This window comes from Anoplolepis gracilipes, chromosome 17 (assembly GCF_047496725.1).
Source record: "Anoplolepis gracilipes chromosome 17, ASM4749672v1, whole genome shotgun sequence".
In the NCBI taxonomy this organism is placed as follows: Eukaryota; Metazoa; Arthropoda; class Insecta; order Hymenoptera; family Formicidae; genus Anoplolepis; species Anoplolepis gracilipes.
In genome coordinates, this window is record NC_132986.1 from 6,770,359 (window position 1) to 6,792,526 (window position 22,168).

The 22,168-nt window shown below is 33.7% G+C and overlaps 1 protein-coding gene across 2 annotated transcripts in view; it reads right to left on the reverse strand.

Moving 5' to 3' along the window:
- Positions 1-17,021: 17,021 nt before the first annotated feature.
- Positions 17,022-22,168, reverse strand: part of LOC140675186 (uncharacterized) — a 37,879-nt gene continuing 32,732 nt past the window's right edge. For both annotated transcript variants that reach the window (XM_072909356.1, XM_072909355.1), the window contains exon 5: positions 17,022-20,608. In XM_072909356.1, the coding sequence (XP_072765457.1) occupies positions 20,441-20,608 (168 nt within the window). In that variant the 3' untranslated portion in view covers positions 17,022-20,440. The remainder of the gene's footprint in view (positions 20,609-22,168) is intronic.

Consider the following 22,168-nt stretch of genomic DNA (forward strand, 5'->3'; position numbering starts at 1 on the left):
GCAAATTCATAAATAATTAAGAGTTTTAACTTTATTTTTAACAGTTCTATAATTATTAATATTTTAAATAAATAGTCTTGGTTATATATATATATATATATGTAAGTAGACTTTATATCAATATTGTCAGAATATATTTACTTGCGTGTTTAGTATGTTGCATTAAATAAAGAATCTTAATTTAGAGAATTTTTAATACACTAGTATCACACTAGTATCGATGTCCTTTGCTAGATCTACCGACAATGTAACCTTTACTGTGTATTCAGAGCCGTTTGAGGGAGACACCACCCGATCTACATCTCTGTAAATGCGCGTATCGCCTCTGTGTACATACCGTGGACTCTCAAGCGTGGTGGGACACACTCGATCGCTCTCACGCGGTATCCATGGTTCTGATCAGCGAGATCCGTGGAAGCTGAGTAAACAGTCTCCCACCTCATTCCCCGCGAGAGAGAGCCAACTGTTCCCGCGGGCTTATCGATAAAGCGTGAACGCGATCGGAGATTACTGAACATTCACCGTGAATCGCGCTAACCGATTTCAGCAACCGAATCACAATTCTTGATGTAATTTTTTATTGAACGTTTCATTTAGAGAATTTAATACTTAATTTAAGTATGATTAATACTCATTTATATTAGCATAAAAGAAAATTTTATTTCTTTTCTTTTTATATGTTCGTAAGCTGAACTTTATATTCAATATTTTTTTTTTTTTTTGCAAACTTTTTTATTTCTTAAGAGAGGAGGGGAAAGAGAGAGAGATAGTTCGTTCAATTTCAAATTTTCAGGAAGGAAAAAGAATAAATGTTTTCTGAACGATAAAAAATTACGTGCGCGTGTGTGTTATGATGGTGAGAGAGTTAAAGTTATGGTTGATGGATACTGAAAATTTCATTGCTAGATCGAAAGAGGATATTGAAGAAAAATTTAGATGCAAGAATAGCCTATTTTTCATTTCAAGCGATATTGGAAATATTCAATTGCAAAATATTCAGTTTGTAATTGTATCTAATATTTCTATATTATTTCTCAATTTATATCTATTTCTAATATTTTTAATGATCTCTTACCAATCTAATTTTAAAGAAAAAAAAATAATGTGAAACTATTTTACATTTTTTGTGACTTTATTCACATTACTTAATTCCTTTGATTTATAATTTATTAATTAGAAAAAAGATTAGATCAATGCTAAATTCCTCACAAAATTAACTAAAATTTCTAAATTTAATTAACTTTCTTCGTAGAGACTCACGCATATATTTATCTTTCAAGAAAATGTGATAAGAAGAAGATTCAATGTTACATAAGATTCGAGATATCGATCCAGAATTTAACGTCTCTAAGTGTTCCGTTTGAGGGGAGTGCGACTGGATAGTAAGCAATTTGAATAAACAGTATGCGGCGCCGAGACATCTCCATTAGACGTCGATATTCGGGAGGGTGGGAATACTAGAGAGGATGAGTTGTCAGGGGAGAGGAGTGCGGAGAAATGGCTGTGAAACGCAAATTGCGGAAGACGAGCTGCGGAACAAAGTACGCGGACCAGAAAGCGAATGCGCGACGAGATTTTCTTGGACGTTCACATTATATTTTATCATATTTGACGATCAATCGTTCCACATAGGATGCCTCGAAAAAGATGGGATTCAATATTAGAAATTTATTATTCGACAAACTATAAAAGAATCTTTTATTTGTGTAGATTTAATCAACGGAATAGTGGAAAGTTTTTTTTTTTTTTTTTTTGCTAATAAAGATTTTTTATTAATTTTCATAATTACAGTTATGGTATAAATTAATATTAACCTAACCCTCAAGAAAAGAGACAAAAAATAGTATTTTCTTAAATATGAAATTAAGAAATCCTCTTAAAGACATAAATTTTCATTCACAGCATCTGTGCTGTAGCATTTATTTTTTCCAAAACGTCGCGTACACATAAATAGATAAATGTAAACAATTAAGCTGATTGGAATTTTTTAGTATAAGACAAGTTTGGCGCCATTCAGGCGAATCCGCTTAAGTCTCCTAGACATTCTTGCTTCTCTCTCCATAGAAGGCGCAATGAAACGCGCTTGTGCGTTTCATTAAGCCGCTCGAACCTTGGATAATGCAAATAAGTCGAAAGCGATATTACCAGACGGCTGCAGGCGTTGTCCGAAGTAACAAATTAAAACAGCAAAGCAGTGCGCGTGATGTGAGAGCCAGAAATGTGAGATTTAAGGCAATTGCGACATCCGACATTGCGACTCTCGCTTTGCCCGGCATGCGATAGTCCGACCACCGTACTTAATATTCCCTCAAATTTCGTTCCATTCTTTATATTTTGCATCGTGCCGCGACGTTTTTACAGATTTAAAGGGAATATTATACATACGAAGCGTATCATGTTGCTGTTACATAGGAGCTATATGTTATATTTCCGAGATCAGTAAACATAAATGAAAAAAAAAGAAATAGTAGGAAAGATTATGAACATTTTAAGATACAAGACATCCCAGCATCTTTTCCTATTTTGTAGGAAAAATGATACGATATCAGAGAGATGCATTTTTTGAAATAAAAAATTCTTTTTACTTAAAACAACATTTTTTATGTAGTTATCTTATTTCTTTTTCTATTAATCATTATGTACTTTATTTTATTGATCAATTCGCGTAATTTTTTATTGGATTCTCCAGTAAAACAGATATTTGAATCACCATTAAATAGGATTAAGTACCATCCGATATCGAGTACTTAGGAGAAAATAATAAATCGGGCATGGAGAAAAACGAGGAAACGATCGATAAATGTAAAGAGAAAATTTCACGAGCCATAAAAATTAACGTTACACCGCGTGCTTATAATGGAATTCGCCGACCACAAGGAAATTTCTCGTGAGAATTACGACTCTCATTGAGTATCCAACATGGGCTTAACTGTACATAGAATTACCGCGAAAAAATTAATCGACCGGCAAATGTTTTTGCGATTCTTTTTTATCGTGGACTATAGATAAATATTCGTAATTATTAATCAGTTTTCGAATTTGAAAGTTAAACTTTACCGTTTTATTCTCTCGTATAAAATCGCATTGAATGAAAAAACAGTTTTCTTACAGCGTTGGCGCGTTTAGCGTCGATTATCCGGCATAATCGATTCTGTGCGCGTTCACCCAAAATTTCTAGCGCGGTTGCTCCAGATATACGAGTTATCGACTTCATAATTAACGGCGTCCCGACAACCGTGCGTTTTGAGACGCAACAACACACAGACAAAATTGCGTCGTGCACGGAATCGGTATACTGGTGAGGAAACTTCGGCACGGAGAAGTTCTTCCGCTCAGGCCGCAACTAAGTCAGGCCGATAATACAGCGGCACGATGCATAGAATACGAACAGCGTGATAACAATGGCGGACCGAGATATCTTCACAGCCTCTCAGAAGCCGCAAATTGAGCAACAAAATACCTAAATTAATAAGTAATTGAAAGTTAAATTATAAATTTAAAGAATAAGATCACGAATTATAATTTTAAAGAGCACATATACGCGTGCGAATCTAAGAATTAATACTCTTGTAATCATTTCGTTTATTTTTTTATTCGAAAAAATTTTTAAATATATAAAGATTCAACTGCGAGTAATCCGCTATTAACGATAACGATAAAATTGCGAAATTTATAACGGATGGTGAAAGTTTCCGCGAAGGAAGGATGTCAACAAAAGAACCAAAAGATTCGAGTGCGAAATGGACAAAGTGAGGAAAGGAAGGGGAGAGATAGATAGACAGGAGAGAAGAGACCCCGCGAGAAGGCAGACGGTGAACTGTCAGCAAACTGCATTTACCATTGTTGCTTCAAAGACGCGCACGGCATTGTGCCTTCCACTCGGTCTAACTTTCCTTAACGATTCTGCGGGTCCACGCCCGTGTTTTCCCTAAATACGACGAAACTCGGAGATAAGCTGAAACCAGTTAAAGCGTCACGTGAACCTCCTTCAACCTATCCACCCACCCTTTATTTCACCAGGGCAGGAATCGTTTAATCTCGGCGAAAGGAAGCAGCAACGTACGAAAAGTTTACTAACTCCTCGACCCGTCCAGAATATCCAATTCGAACTCCTTGGTTAATGATCTTTGAGCATTTTATCGTTTCCTGAAGTAACGCATGTGCTAGGTTCATTGTTTTTAACCGGAAATTTTTGAAGAATGTGTCTCACACACGCACGCTTACAAAAAGTTGTTATTAAATACGTACCATATTGTCATCCAGTCAAAAGTATTTGAGATTGCAATACTATTTTTGCATCGTTTGTAAACTCAACGGCCGAGAGTATTATGTTAAACTTCTGTAAAAGGTTTTTAGGGAGAGATTTTTTTTTTTATTGAAGATAATATAACAAAAATTGAAAATGAATATATGATTATAATTATATCTATTTAAATTAAAAAAAAAAATTTAATACCTATTTTCAGAAAAAATATATTGTTTAAATAAAAATTTAAATTAATTATTATTGATGAAATATGAAGAAATGTGATCTTCAAGAAACTTATTTTTTCACATTTTTTTCTTGGAAGAAAAAATTTCTTTTTTCCGTCACATCAATAGAAATGTATTTAAAATTTTCAAAGATTAGTCACACTCAAGCTTGCGAATTTTTTCTTTCATCTACAAAGAGATATATGTTTATTGTCAATTTATTTTATATCGCTAGAATAAAGACGTTGTTTAACTTTGATAGTAAACGAACTAAATGAAAGTAAATGCAACTTCTGTGGAAATTAGCGGAATCGCTGAGAGAAGGGATTCGCCACCAGTTACGCTCCCATACCGTTTATTTCCGATCGTAACTTCCGACGCGAAAGTTTTGCGGCAAGAACGTTGTTAAATTAAACGGCCGTTACAATCGGCACACGCATAATAGCGAGCGTTCGATGGAAATCGACTGTGAGATAACTTTTATATTCTATATTCCGACTAAAGTAATTTATTTAACAAAGGCTGGAAATTTGCTGTCTTTTTATAAGAATCGTAAAATATCGTGAAAAATATATTAATAAGTAATAAATGAAGATAACACAACACGATGTAATATAAACGGATGATTTTTCTAAAAAAAAAAACTTATTTTCTATTTATGTTTCTTTCTGCTTTGCATTTACCTGCATATGCGGCTTGATATGCATTCATCAGAAAGGAAATGGTACTGAATTCTTTGCGCGAGATTTTTCTAGAATATACAGCGAACTTTATTATGCTTTGCACTACCTTCGCTATACCGTTTTTATTTTCCTTTGCCCTTTTCGTGACCACGCGCTACCCTTTCATGTGTATGGGCGCATTTGATGTTATTTCCCTGATTTACAGTGGGAACCGGACCTTCTTTTCGCGTCGTTTTAAGTGAAAAGAAAGGGTACTTTAGCCCTTCGAAAGATAGGCTAGATGGATTACGCAATATCGTTTCGCTGACGTAAGGATTACCTTACGGTATTTTTTTTGTACGTATATATACGCGATTGTACTTGCAAATCAGTTTATGCTCTATTTCCGACAATATATATGCGAACGAAAAAAGAAAAAAGAAGATCGTTACATTTTTAGGTGGTGATATTTTATAATCGAGAATAAAAAATATTTAGATTGATAAATATTTTTAAATACTTATATTTTGATATCATTTCCACGCAGTAAAATTTATGATAAAAGATTAAACGTTTGGCTATAATGATTAATTTTACGATAGCAAACGGTATCTATCTTAAAAGACTTAAAGAGAATTGATTTAAAAAATTTGAATGACCGCTGAGATTGTGAGAACTTGGTGCACGAACCTGATAGTGCGAGATTACAGTCGGATGACGTTGTAATGGCGTTACATTATGCGTCGCCGCCCCTTCATCGCGCGATCTCGCGCGTTTAGAATTCGGCGCGTGGCACGGCGTGATATCATCCGAGAGAGACAATTAAATTAGTCATTGAAATTGAATTATTTCGAGCTGACGATGTAGAACCGTGCGCTTGCGGCTCGACCGACCGCATACAAAGTGGCGAGATTTCGGAGATGGTGACGACGGTCCGTGTTAATTAGATAACCGACACTACGACGATCGATAATTATGTGATGCTCATTTAATTAGATCAGAGTCGTTCAAGCGCTCTTTTGCTTCGCGTTTCGCGCATATTCAAGAGGGATGATTTTCATAGGAAATTATATTGGCATGAAACGCTTTGCCTTTGTCAGACTATTAAAAGACGATTACTTGAAAAGATGCGAAGAATTGATATTGTATTAACAAAAATAAAATCGAGAGCGACACATATTTTATGTATGTTTAAAAGAGTATTAAATTAAATTAAATTTATCAAATTCAATCGTTACATTTACATTTTTATTTTAGAGATTAAATTTTTAACAATAAAATAAATTTAATGCTTTAAATGAAAATAATAAAAATTCTATAATTATATAATTTACACATGTGATTTAAAATATATTTAGTTTAGAATTTCAACTTTATATTATATAATTGTAAACTATTTATTCATGATATATTTTACTATTGTCAAAGAGGAAGAATAAAAAGCGTACATGTAATGCATTTCTGTCGATTCGGTACTTTTTCCAAATCGATGGATATTGCTCGAAGTCTTCTCGTTTATGAACTTTTCTGAAAAAACACGTCGGTATTGAATAATACCCCCCAGTCCCATCCCCACCCCTTCGCTCTTGTCTGACGAGCCGTGTACAGGCGAAATAAGGTTCGCGCACCGTGTCGCCGATCTAAATTGCAAAACGGAGATTCCATCCTCCTGATCGAAAGAGTCTCTCCATTCGCGTGTGAACCCCGGCACAAAAGAGATTGAACGTGATTTATCGGGCACGGGGCGACTTTACGCGCGCACGAGAGAGCGACATGCCGTTGCTCGTTCGTGCCGATAAGTATTGCAATACTGCGGGCAATTTCGTAATATCTCACTAACTGATCCCTATCGTGCAACCGTGTTGCCAAGCGCTTCCATCTCGTACTTGGACAGTTCAATTACCGAGCTGGATGCTATACAACCCGCCTCTCGCTCTTTTCCACTCGTGCGAAGAACATTTTCCTCCTACTAACTGACTATACTGAAGGGATTCGCGCGAGGTAATCGCCCCTTCCGTTCGTCCCGCAGGCGCGAGATGTACAGATATCAATAGTAAATATTACCGTATTTCTCTCCTCTCTCGGCTTATTCATACAGCTTTTCGTCTATGGATTCTTGCAATTTATAGTCGACTTTTTCTTAAACGAAATTCGAATTCAATATATTTTGTGATAATAAAATATATAAATTATCATACACACATTTATATAGTATTGCGATAATAAAATATATAAATGATATTTATATATTTTGTAACAATAAAATATATAAATGTTATGCACATACTGTATAAGAGAGAAAGAAAGAGACATAATTTTAGATTAATTTAAAAAGAATAAATCAAAAAATAATTATAGCTTAAGACCTCATCAATTTTAAATTTTATTTCTTGTCAAAGATAGAATTTATGTGACGAATTAGTACAGCATAAAGTGTGAGTACTGTTTCCCATATCTTAAATTGTGGCTTATCTCGTAACGATTGCATCGTAATAATTATAATTCACGCCGATAAGACCCACGTTAAGATCCCATTACGGATTTAACGACGATCTTATCGACATCGTATACCAGGCGACGTGGTAGGAAATTCAGCCGCAAATCTACCTTGCCGTATCGACTACGATTTTCGTTTCCGACATCTCTGAGATCATGGAATTATTAGGTCTATTATATATTATAGTACAAAGGTCTCAATAGTATATTAAAAAAATATAACACATATCAACTCTTTATTTACAAGATGCATGGAGAGTTTCTCAATTTTATTTATATATACATTATGTGATAAATAAGTTGATTATTTAATATAATCTTCAATTATATATATATATTTCAGCAACTGTAAATAAAATCATATGTTAAAATTCTCAAAATTGAGAATTTAAATCTTGGCAAATACACCAAGAAAAATAATGAACCCTGTGCACTTATCAATTTCGTAGGCAAATTATTTTCTGCGATATCGACGCATTAAAATCCGCGTTTGGCTCTTATTCGCTCAGTTTTCTAGTTGCTTGTTTGTAAATATTAAAGAGCCTTATTTTCTCAGTAATTTATTAAAGTCATACGTCTACATTATTTTGAACATGTTGCTAAAACTGAGCTTTAAAACATAACTTTGGAAGGTTGAAAAAATTATTGTTTACATTTATATCTCTCATTCGGAGGAACATGACGTGAAACCGATATAACATTATACTTTTCGAAGCAGACATTCTTCTACGTCTCCCCTGATTCTCTCGCCAACGTTACGCGAGAAATCGTAATCCATTATCGCCGACGTGAGTCGTAACCACTGCTATTCGTCTACGTAAATCCGAAAGAATGGTCGCGGCTGTGACATTAGACACGCTCGTACGCTCGACTTTTTTTTCGAAACGAACGGGGAACGTTTCCCATTATCGCGATGGATTCGCGAAAGGCGCGCAACGACCTCGTATGCAAAGTTCCTCCCGGATGAAATTCGGGAGCCGTTATGTAGATTTCGCAGCCACTCTTCCTACCTCCACCTCGATAGTCCCCGGACGGATTTATGTTTTTGGTATTGCGTGCTGAATGGCTGATTTACGACGTATACGACACCGTACGTACGTTTAATCTATAATCCAATTTGCCTTTCGTCACCGCTACGGAAACGTCCGAACGATTAGAGGCGTGCAACTGGCGCATGACTGGAATATGTTCTTTCCATATATTTTATATGCGTTTTTTAAACGCTACTCGCTACTCATCAATTTCGTCACTTCGAAGCAACACCATATATAAATCGCAATAATTAACGTACACAAATTGATTTATAAGATAAAATCGATATTTTTCCAATTAGTGTCATTAGTGGAATTATATATAATCACGTATTTATTATTATATCTATATTACATCATTGCAAGAAATAAACTCAGGTAGTTTTACATGAAATATTTATTCATTGATTTCTTGTTTTTTATATGTCCTCGTGTCTTCATATTTAAATTTTTAACATATTTATCAATTGAGATAAATTCTCTGATACTTTAATTTCAACCTGTTTTAAAGAGAAAGAGAAAACGATGTTAAAATAAGGACCCTAACAGTAACGTCACGTGTCCTTTTTCCTTAAGTTAATATTGGACTTTTGTTGGATAAAGCTATAGTTCTCTGTCTCCGATCATAAGTTTCTCTCTTCTCGGCAAATTTTCTCACTCTTGGTAACTTCCCGTAGAATTTTACGTCGTTGTCGAGCGCCAACTGCACCGCGAGCGATCGAGAAGTTCGGCGAGTTTAGTAACTCCGATGCGACGTTACTATCGAAAATGTGTTACCTGTTAGCGAAACGCTCGAGAAATACTTACGAAACTTTTCAGCACCGGAAGCAGTTTCGCATCGTCGCTGTGACAGCTCATCTGTTCATAATGATGGATACTGATATCATTTTGTAATCGTGTAAGTTAATTCATAATTGATTAACTTCTAATCTTGTTATACTACTTTTTTCAATTCTTCCAAAACTATTTAATGTACTTTTTTAAAGTATTAATACATTTTTGAAATATTTCATCCGTAAATCCGTAATTAAATGTTTAATTCCATAGTTATAGTAATTCTTACATTTATTAAAAATGTTTCATCGTAAAAAATATTTCTATATCTAAGAACTCAAACTTTAAAATTAAAAAATTTATATTTTCTTGTTTCGTACAATTTATTCGTAATTGAAATTTAAAGATTGAATTGTTAAAATCGAAATTTTATGAAAAATAAATTTTTAAATAAATATTTTAAACGAAACTATATTTAAAATAATTATGTTTTCAATAGTATGTATTGAAAATTTATTCATTACTGATGGAGCAAAAAATTGCATTAATGTGCTTTTTAATTATAACTTATATTATTTAGACTAATGAAACATGATTTATAAAATGAGTAGATTTATTTTATCAAAGGAAAAGATAGGTCAAAGTGTTAATTCGCTGAGATCTGGAGGATCCGTGAATTCTGACAGATAAACTTGGTTACATTTGGAAAGTTCTCCAACGGAGAGTTACTTATCGTAGCGGCAAAACTTGCCATCGGAACTGGGAAGTTATCCTTCATTATTCGTGAGTGTTTTGAAACAGCAGTCAATTAAACTTAAACGAATTTCATCGAACTTCTCAGCTCGTAATTTCCATTTCTTACTGTCTACATAATTCGCCACGTTATCCTAATTACCTCCATATCTCGTGAGTTACATACTTACTTCTGTTTTTTCTTCTTTTTTTTTTTGACATACATAGATTTCACTCTTTCAAGAGGCTCGCAAGAGGAAATAAAAAGTCGTTCCGGTATATGCGTAAATGTAACATTTATTCGGCATAAATTATGACGATAGATACATAGATTAAGTATAGATACAAAATGAATTGACTGTAGACAGGACTGTAGTGAAAATACATCCAATACTCGCGCTTTCTTCGTTCCGTTACTGGACAGCAAAATACTTATATCACTTCCAGCTCTATGTATTATATCAATTTTTATATGTTTACGAAATAAATTATTCTAATTGTATAATTGTATGATTTTACTTGCTGATTAACACATTAACACATTAACACATTATTATTATTATTATTACTAGGTATAGAAAACTAGACCTTTAATTATTCAAGAATTCAAAAAGAGAATATTGTCACAAATTTTGTTGACATTAGCTTTTGATTAATAATATTTTCTTTAAATGATTATAGTACGAAAAAACACGATCTTATTTAATTTTGCTGCATTTTATTCGTCGCTCTCAAGCGGAGGAACGAAGAAATCGCGGTTAACTGATTATCTCTGTCGCTCGTTTTACAAATACAGGTGCGCAGAGGAGAATCGAAGGAATTTCGATCATCTTCTCGTGTGCGTGGTATCACGCGATTAATGGCGCTGACAACAGTGGCTAGAATAAAATACAATGTGCGATTATATGTTTTTTTTTTTTTTTTTTTTTTTTTTTACGCAATTCGTAGAAAATGTACAGCCTTAAGTTTTGATATTTTTTGCCGTTAGTTTGTTTTGATATCGATTATTACATATAATAATTGTGCAAATGAAAAAATTTTACAATCGGTATTGCATGTAATCTTAAATGCAAGAGTATTGAAATAATGCAACTATTATTGGATACAGCAATATTATTAAAATATATCAACACATTTTACCAAATTCAAATTATGCTTGGGTTCGAAATAATATATATTAAATATTTACCTTGATTAAATTATATTACATTAAATTTAAATTTAGTTGTGCAGAAAATAGAACATTCATATATTTATTCAGAAAAATATTCATTAAATCTATCGCATATGAATAGAAATTAAAATACATATTTGCAAATATTATAGTAGCAATGTTTACATTTTGTAATGCAACTTTTGATTAAGCGATAGATGATAACTGTTTGATTATGTATTGAAGAAAAATTCTTACATTTTTTTTCTTGAATTTATACTTTCATCGCATTTTGCATCATTATCATTTGTTATACAGCCCCTTTATTATCAATTGGTACTATTTGTAGCGCAATCAATGTGTACATTCGTTAGCCGAAAAGCCACTGTTGAACGCCCTTTCATCTTGCGTACCTATAATTTCGCACGGCGTTGCCGCGCTCGTTAAGCCTACGGCCTAATCGATTAATTAGACGTACGTTGTTAAACGAATCGTGTGTGCGTTACGCATTGACAGTGGGCTTCGCAGAGAGAGACCTTAGGAGCTATTGCGCTAACGGCTTTGATTTTGAGATTTGATTCTCAATCAAACGCGAAAGCAGTGAGCAATCGTTCGTCGATACGCGAACGTCGGTTATACTAGTAACCACAAAATTCCCGATACTAGGATTAAAACCAATATAATTTTGCCAGGTTCAATTTCGCGCGCTGTAAACACGAGAAAACGTTTTGTATTTTTTTTGCGGTCCGCAAAAAAATATCCAGAACAAAGTTTGAAATAGACGACGATATTTTAACAACGTGATATATATATATATATATAGGATAAAAATAGAGTTTTACACAACGTTAAACTTTTAGCTTTTATGTTATGACGATTTTAATTTTCTAATTCTGAAAGTAGAATAATACATTATAAAAATTGGATCTATACCAAATTGTAATTGTAAATTTTACATTTATAATTGTACAAACTATCGTATTCGTGTAACAATAAAAAAAAAACTATGTTTTAATCACCATTTGTATCGGATTTTTGCTCTGCTTTCATGAATCACGCGTAAAATATCACCTCGTATTTCAGACTAGCATTTTATAGATCATTTTTGCGTGTCTACGCCGTTGAAATTCTACCGGCTTCAATATCCGACGCCTAGGGACCGATCGATGTCTCGATCAACGAAATCGCATGCGCTGGTACTCTCTAGGATTTAGCACCAGATAAAAAAATAAAGCCGCCGCCGCGCCGTCGCAAAGAGGCGCGCGACCATAAATTTCGATTAGCCAAAAAAAAAAGAAGAGAAGAAAGGAGACGCAAAACGCAACAGTGCAAAATATCATGTCTCTTATCACTAAATATATCGCCCCGTAACCTATATATATATGTATATATAATATATAATATCTATATATATATTTTATATATATAATGTCGAATATAATATGAACCGATTTTTATTGATTAATTAATGAAAATCACAGCCATTGCTTTGAATACGAATATTTTCGTTCGTATTTTTTCTTCCTTCTTTCATTTCCCTTAAGATAGATATAGTATCATAATCCGTTTAGCAGTTACAAGGATATATTTTTTTTAATTCTTTCTATTTGCTATGTAACTACACATCGATTACACGACGAGACACGGATGCAACAGTCGCTTGATCATTCACAGCAATGTAAACTTAACGAAATCAAATTTAAGATATGCATCTTTGTGATTTATTATTATATATCATTTACATAATATCCTGACTAAAAGCGAATATTTGTTAAACGAATAAACACGCACATTTATTCATATTTACTGATGTAAAATGTAACTACTTAATTTTGCACATTATTAATCTAATATAAAGGTCATATTCACGCACACGCATACGATGTGAGTACATGATAAAAATCAGAAAGCCACAAATAATATTGTGATATTATATACATATGGATAATTATATTTTAAAATGATTTTAGCATATTCTGATACACAATAAATAATAAAGCTATTTTCATGCTTCACACTCTTCGTAAGCCAACGAATTATGGCAGTTTTATTATTGAATTGAAGTTAACGTGGCTTAATTATCGTTAATTGGTTGAAAGTTTACCATATTTAGAACATATCATTCGTGGCATGTAAAAATCACAAATTGAAACGTTTAGAAGAGCAAGTTCAAAATTGAAACTTTTAAAAATTATATTTTAGATAATATCTGTAAAATACACTTTACAAATTCTGAATTAAACATATTTTATTTTTCGATCGATTACAAATTTCAATCGTATCTATTGATATTAAGATCCGACTGTTACATCCTAACGAAAATCATCACCGATTCGTCGCGACGCTTCCACGGTGCGCTTACTCGGAGACCGCGAGATCGCGAGTCGAGGATCTTTGCCGCCTAGAAAAAATAAGATTTGCCGATCGACGTTTACGTGAGCGGTAAAGATTCGACTGACGTTCTAACGAGGAAGAGCGAGAGAAGAATAGAGAGAAGGAAGATGAAATATATGTCGAGATCGATTCTCGGAGAGGAGAGAGAAGCGGAGCGTCGACCGCGTCGCGACGCGCGGCGATGAGACACGACGAAAAGACAGCGACCATTGACTTCGCTACGACTACTACTTGGCGTTCTCTACGTTTATACTTTCGCTACATCTCGAAGATAGGGCACGACACGCTTTCTATTTTGCATTCGAATCGCCAAAATTTTAAGAGGTGTTCCACTTTCATAGTAACGTAAAATTTGAAATCTTGGGAAGAGAATACGCAATATCTTTATTATATGTCATGCTGAAGAAGGACTAAAAATGCCATGCAATTTTTGTATTATAATAATCACAATAGTTTTTTATATATAGTGCTTTATTATAATATTCATATAATCTTGATTATAATTTATAATATAATATAAACTGAAATGCCTCAAGTATATAATATATATTTTTAATTTCAAAATGTACAAGAATTTTAAGAAATTTATGTACGTGTAAAAAAATCAAAATATATTATTGTCAATAAATTTTTTCAATACTTTTTATTAATTATATCATTTAATTTTTAAATATAATTATTATATTTAATATTTAAAATATGATTTGATATAAAATTAAATTTCTTAATAAAAATCTCTTCAAAGAATCTTTTATACTTTGGCTAGAGTATAAAATATCTTAAATATTCTCTTAAGAAGATATTTATATATTTACAGAATTATACATAAATGTATCTATCCAAAAATACATATATGTCTTAAAGTTGAATTAATACATTTAAATACATCTTACAACTTGTTAGACGAATGCAATTAGATAGCGTGACGCGATAAGATAGACTAGAGACCCGTTGTGCAGCTCGAAGACGAAGGTAGGTGATTCCTCTTTAGACTCGAAGGAAGCGTGCATCAGTGGGTCTAGCTACGGCTAAGTAGTTAGGAGGGACCGTGATATCGGACGTATGTGTTTACTTAAATCATCCTAAAAGGCTATAGAAGACTATCCCGAAAAGTGAAAACACGACCACTAATGTTTTAGGCGAGACGATAATATTATTCCGCCGGAGGAGAAACCGAGAACTTTCGCAGCGAGTACGAACTGAATAATGTACAGTATGCCATATCGACAACACGGCAAAATAATGAACAATGAGAAAATTCAATTTGTTTTTCATAATTTCTAAATACATTTATTTAAAAAAAAAAAAACGAATTAATTGAAAATTTAATATTTCGATTGATTACAATTGAATAAATGATTTACAGTTAAATACAATTTAATTTTTTTGCGATTGGCAAAAGTTTAGACATTTTTATTGAACAAAAACTTTCTGATTCTAAATTTTTTTTGTTTGATACATAATGGACATAGAGTTTATAACCATCTGATTAAATTTTTGATATTTTAACATCGATAACATCTCTGCGTTTCGCTGTAACAGTCAGAAATATTCGTTGTGTTTTGCGAGTATTTTAAAAATTTATAAAAATATTTTTAAAACCAGCGAAAATTTCGGTCATAAACGATATAGATAGTATAAAGGAATATTATGAGAGGAATATTAAATATCTGTGGACAGTCTGAAGATTAACAGGTTTGCTCGGTTTTTTGTCGAAATTGATTAACAATAAGAATCATAAATCTTAAGAGGCAGGAAGCTAAGCGAGACGTTGTCGTCTCGTCTGATTGTGAGTTTATTCGCTTACTCGACGACGGAAATTCGTTCGTTGAATTTGGCGCGGCGTCACAGAACGGAAGCAAGATTTCTCGCCAAGTAAGACAAAAGATGGATCGAACGAAATGCTGTTTTCTTAGAGAATTATTTTTCGAAGCAAAGTTGCTGTGAAAGTATTATAAAACGATTCATCGACGATGTTTATAAGAATTCGTAAAATATATATTTTACTTTTCAGGCTTGCGAGTATTCTCGGTGTAACTCCTTTGGTATAATCTACCGCTATTGAAAACAATCTAGCTATGACGGGCGGTCCGTGCTAAATCTAAGGACTAGATCGGCTAAAAAAAAGCATCTGACGAGTGCTAATCTAACGCTTTACAACATCAACGAGGATCTTGCAAAATTTCATCTACTTATAAAGCTTGTCATTGCATATGTGTACGTGTATGTGAGTGTTTATATGTACGGGTTTTTATACATATCATATATATATACCATATGTACATGCAGTAGTACATTTATTTTATCGATTTTCTGTTGACTTTCGCAATCCAAGTAATGAGGGTACCCTACTGTTATAATGAACGTAATCCCTACACACATATCCAGTGGTAAGCACGAGTGTAATAAACTCTCGTTAGAGTGAATTCGGAGGAACTCGAAACTAGTAATAGTAGCTCGTAGTAGAGAAGGATTCAAAGTAGAGGAGGATTCAGACTAACGAGAGTTTGCTATGTTATGAGCAACATCAATTTACAAAATTATTCTTTTTCTCAGCAATTAAAATTTCTTACTAAAACGTTGATTTTAATATCGCGTATAAAAATTACTGAAAGAAACAATGGAAACTTTTTCCCAACATTTTGAATTGCGAAATAACGCTAAACCCTGTAATATGTAATTCCACTCGAACGAGAGGCTCGAGAAATCCCATTGGATTCGATTGCCTTTATTTACGCTAATTCGAGAAAAACGTTGGAAATATTAAAACAAAGAAGAATTAAAACAATGAGTCATAATGAATTCGTTCACCTTGCGCTATATATTGCACATCAATTTCCATTATTTGTTATAATGGAAATTTATTGAAAATCAAACGTCTCTAATAATTTAAAACTGTACAATTAAAAAATTAAAGATTAATAGCGATTAATTCAATCCTAAAAAAATCATTCTTTAAATATTACTTTTTTTCTTTCGATGATTTCGGTGATTATTAAATTACTTGTATTTTTATTTTGATTTGATGAATTTAAGATATATCAACATAAAAAAGAAACAAAATAATATTGATTCAACAACATCAGAGTAGTAAAATTTATAGTAATTTAATAGTAATTCAATAACATTATTAATTAAACCAATACACGGCGTATTGATCTGATTAATAATTTTATTGAATTAATAAAATAAATTTTAACTATTCTCATGTTGTTAATTTAACATTATTTTTTTCCATGAAAATATTCCATTTAAAATTTATTAAAATTTTAGGTAAATTTTGAAGATAGAATTAATGATAGAATTAATGAAAAGAAATTGTCAGTATATTTATATTGGAAATGATGAACTAAAAGAATTAGTTGTACGAGTTTCTTTACCTTAATAATTATTCATAAATTCTTGATATAATCATCTAGAATAGCGCTCTCTATAATTTTGCCTAACGCTTAAAAATGCATTTTACTTTATTTTGATAGTTAAACAATAGAACTTTTAACACAATGCATATTCTAAAGTCAAAATGCAAATAACTTAACTTGCTTGCGCTCTATTGCACGTAGTATTTATTTGGCATTAAGTAATTCTTTGAGCAAAAGCGGAAGGTACTAGATTCTCGTCGAGGACTATGAGAAAGTTACGCACGAGTTCATTATAGTAGAATTTTCGACCGCTCGTTCATCGTTCATTGCTTTCACAATAAAATACACATGGGCAAAGGGATTTAATTTAAGAGAGAAAATAAAAACATTTGCTGTATTGTAATATTTGATGTTTCTGAATTATAAATAACTAATGTAAAATAATCGTTTGTTGGTTAAAAGTATATATAAAATATTTAATTGATTTTACAAATCAAAAGATATAAATATTTTAAATATATGTTTCTCATTTTAAATAAAATTAATTTCTATCCCTACATATGAATAAATATATTCACTAATCTACGTTTGGAATGTGCCCACCGTTATTTGAACAAATATTTCTGCCGTTAGACTCTTTATGTATTGTAGAAGGACAATTCGAATCGTGTAATGAACAAACATAACATTGACAATATTGCCGAATATTCACGAAAAAGCTAAATAACAATAATCACATCATTTAAACACATTGTTTAAACGCGACATAAAATCGTAACTTTACTCGCTAACACAAATTAATATCGTATTTTATAAATATAATATAGAAAGACTCTCGTTGCGCGAATTTTGAATTTTTTTACAATTTATCAATGATGGCTCTTCCTGTTTTTCTTTTGACTCACAGAGAGCTACAAATATCTCGAACGAACGATCGGCGAGCACTGACTTAGATTTCATCGGGATACATCGTGTGACTGGTGTGTGAGCGACTTTCTACTCTTTAGCAAAAATAAGTATCGTGTTATGCGTTACAACACCGGCTCACGATAATCCCGTATGTAAGGTAACGTAAGATAAGAGAGATCTCTCGCTTTGTGTGTCCGGCGTCAGTGCAGCGAAGCTCTCATTCTCTCGCAGAGCTTTCTTCCTTCCTTGAGCGACGTCCGTCGGCGATGGCTCAAAGAAAGGGCGCGTAACAAGCTTTGAAATACCTTGTAAGCCGGCTACACGCTATATAGCTATATACTGCTTATAAAGCCTGGACCAGGGAAACGATATTTATAACCGGTGTTCTGACAGGGGTCCCAGCATATGAAATTTTCCATCCCGGCAAACCATCAAACTTGAAATGCAATAACTGTCCATGAGCAGAGATACGATCGAATGAAGCAATTGATAACTAAAAGTATAAATCAAGTGAATTCTTAATCTTTTTCTGGAATAATAAATCTGTATGTATTCAAGAATTAAAGAGACAAATTAAATTGTTACATCTATTATAATAAATATGTCGAAGGGGACGAGCAATATATTGTTAATAAATATTTTGATTATTTGTCTCTCTTTATTTATGTGAATTTATTGTAGCGAAATTAAATTATAAAAATTGAACAATTTGTTATTTTAGAAAGCTGCTATTTGGTAACGCTAATATGCGTAAAAAACTGACACATAAATCTCCTTTCTTTCTGTGTCTTAATCTCTCGATTCTGTAGATTTCTTTTAAACGTCTTTTGAACTTTACGTATACGTATACATGTAGGTGAACCGTGAAATGGGGCTGGAAATATCGTTTCGCGTTTGGTTAAGGCTTTCAATATTGCGCGTTCTTGCGCTCTGACTTGTAGCAATTGTCAGGTACAGTGCTCGTCAACGATGGCTTTATGTTGGCACATATAATTCTACAATAGGCAGCTGAGTCGTCATGAATTCATCGAGAAAAAGCTTTGTCGCTAATACACTTATTAATCTCGACGAAACGGCGGCGGCGGCGGCCATCGATGCGTCAATGAGAAGCAGTGTACCTTGTTAGATTGAAGGAGATTGCATTGCGATCTCAGATTATCGCATGGCAGATAGTTGCAAGTGACTTACGTGCTAATACTTTGGTAAAACCGTAGTCTCCCGATTAACGTTGCCTTTTGTATACTCTTCTTCGCTTATAGGTATCGAAGCATCGTTCACCGATTTTCATTAAGAGCTAATTAATTCGACCTAATTAAGGACTATTTTTGGACGTTTGGCTCTGTCGCGCAGGGCCGTCACACGTTCAGCTTTGGTATTTTATTTCTCCGCGATAACGATCCGATCTTGATCTTTCTTCTTACCTTTCCAAAGTATGCCGCTGTTTCGTTTCCACGTCGCTGCCAGGTCTCGTTTAATCTCGAACTCGTTGTGTGAAAACGTCGACGTGTGAAAATGACGTGCCTTGAGAATTCGAGATAACAAAGATACCAGTGTAAGCCATTAGACCGCTAATTGAATCTTGACGTAAGCTTCAGTAAACAAATAAAAATTATACAAGTCGTCAAGCAAAAAAATATATACATATATTTTTCTATCTTTAAAGAATTTGTTTACTGGAACATTTCTATTAAGGATTTATTTTTTGTAGCAGAAATCTTGCGTGAGAGGATATCTTTATTTTGCGAGAATTAAGCTCTTGATATCCTTCTTTTCTCATAATCTACTCTATCTTGATATTTCTCTTTCGTCTTTCATCTCTGTAATCTCTTATTACCACGAGCTAATGTTGATTTTGCGCGAATTAAAGCTTCCGCTTTCACACCCGATTTTGATTATCTTCCATCCTCTATGTCTTACAATATAGATACCACTCCAATTGCAGTGTTTGCCTTTGGTCTTAATGCACTTCTTGTTCTTTGTTTTCCTTCTTATTTTTTTTTGCTTTGCTGTCTGCAATTTTTGTCTGTATCTTATTTATTTTCTATTACGTTTTTTTTTTTTTTTTTTTTTTTTTTTTTTTTTTAAGGAACACGTAATAAATGAAATATTTAACGCAGGCAATTTAGCGATCTAATGTTACACAAATATATCTGCAAGTATAGAAAGTTCTCGATCACAGACGATTCGCGATCACAAAGATCGCGATCCGTCATATCGTGGAGGCCGTTTACCGACCTGCCAGGAGTTTCGGGATTTCCGGGAATTCGCGATCGATCTCACGCCGAAGAGCGATTTCTTGCCAGCATTCATGGAGTGGTGAAGGTAACGCTTCCCCGCGCGATACATACATGCGGAAGTGCATCTGTCCCTCCCTCTTCCCGACGGCCCCTTGCTTCCCAACTATGTGTAATGCTCGCAATCCCCACACTCGGAAAGCGTGGGTGTGGACGGACACTAGGTGGGATTCGGGTCCTCGTATGCCTTCTCGTAGTCCCGTCGCCGTATCACCGCGAAGTGGGTCATCTGGAAAGAGTTAGTCTTCTTGCAGCCGCGCTCCAGCGTGCCTGTCATACTGTAACCCATGTTGAAGTCGCTCGACGAGACGTTCGATGTCAGGTACAGCTGTAACAGGATGGCAAGCAGATCGATATAATATCATTGCGTTGCTCTTGCATAATATTTAGAAAGAGAGAAAGAGAGAGAGAGAGAAAATCATATACGAATTTTCCGATTTTATTACATTTCCACATGACTTAATATTTAAAGATAATATAATGCATGTAATAATATAATGTATTTATAAAAATTTAATGATTATAGAAATATACTATTAATAGTAATATGAATAGTAAAACTAATAGTAATGGGAAAATAAGTATTTTTATTCGTATATTTTTACATACTTGTGTTATTTTATTTCTCTGACTCTCTGAAATACGAATTTATACTTGTTTCCTTCTATACATAGGAAAGCGCGGCTAAAAACATTCACCTAGATCTCTTAGTCGGACTATTTGTAATTAAAAGTTAACGAGTGGTGGAAAAAAAATTGCCATAAAACGTGTCCGTGTTAATTAAAACATCCCGGAAGTCCTTTGGTAATTTACATTCAAAAATATTCTGTAGCTCGTGCTTGTGCTCTGTTCCTAAAAATAATATTTATGATAATAATATTTATGACGTAGTCCGATGAACTCCTGTGGATAGAATGTACAGGCAAAAACCCGAGTTCATAACGATTTCTAACATAGTATCGGTCCATGTTTTTTTTATCTTCTTTCTTTTTTATGCGGGCTCTGAATCTCTTCATCAAAATTGCACGCGCGACAGCTACAGCTGCGCGGATACGCGTTATTGTTTGAGGGGCAAGCAACCTACTGATACACATTTTCGGTATGCTGGTGCATTCGGCAACATGTATATAGAAGAGCTGCTGTTACACGCTACAGCTTTCGGGTTTTAGTGCGGTCGTAAAATCCCGCGGTAACTCTATACGGCTCCCTCGTTGTCGGCGCGCGCAGTGGCATCCACTTTAACATTTGGTACGTACGTACGTACATATGGCGGTCCGGATCTCCCTCTCGCAGAAAAAGTCTGTTCGCGACGTGACTTTTCTCCCGCCGGCTCAATAAACGTCGCGAAAACGCGTCTCCGAGGCGTGCCACCAACACATGTGAAACGCCTCGACGCCTTTTGTCGGCCGACAGTTATCCTCTGAGGTTCTATTCCAGATTCTCGTATTTGACTCTTCAGAAAACGGAAATTGAAAAAGTCAAAAGCTATGAATTAATATGTTTTCAACGTGTAAGACAGAGAGTCAATCGATATATAATAATTGTAACGATGAGTGGACGCGACGTATTTTCCAATAAAAAGATTAATGATTGCGATGCCCTAAAATCATATTTTTTAACGTATGTTATCGACAGATGCGATTATGACGATGGAGGTTAACACGTGACATAATAATTCCCTACGATAAATTCGATAACCATTATTTTGTATATTTTTGACGAATATGAAATTTATTGTCAGAAAATACCGCAGCATCATGCGGTTACGCGCGTTCTGACAACCATCAAGATATATATATATAAAATATTTTTTACAAACGTATCAAGCGATCTTGTTAATTCACATGCCATCGAAATGGACATCCGCCGCGAAAGGGAAACGATTCTT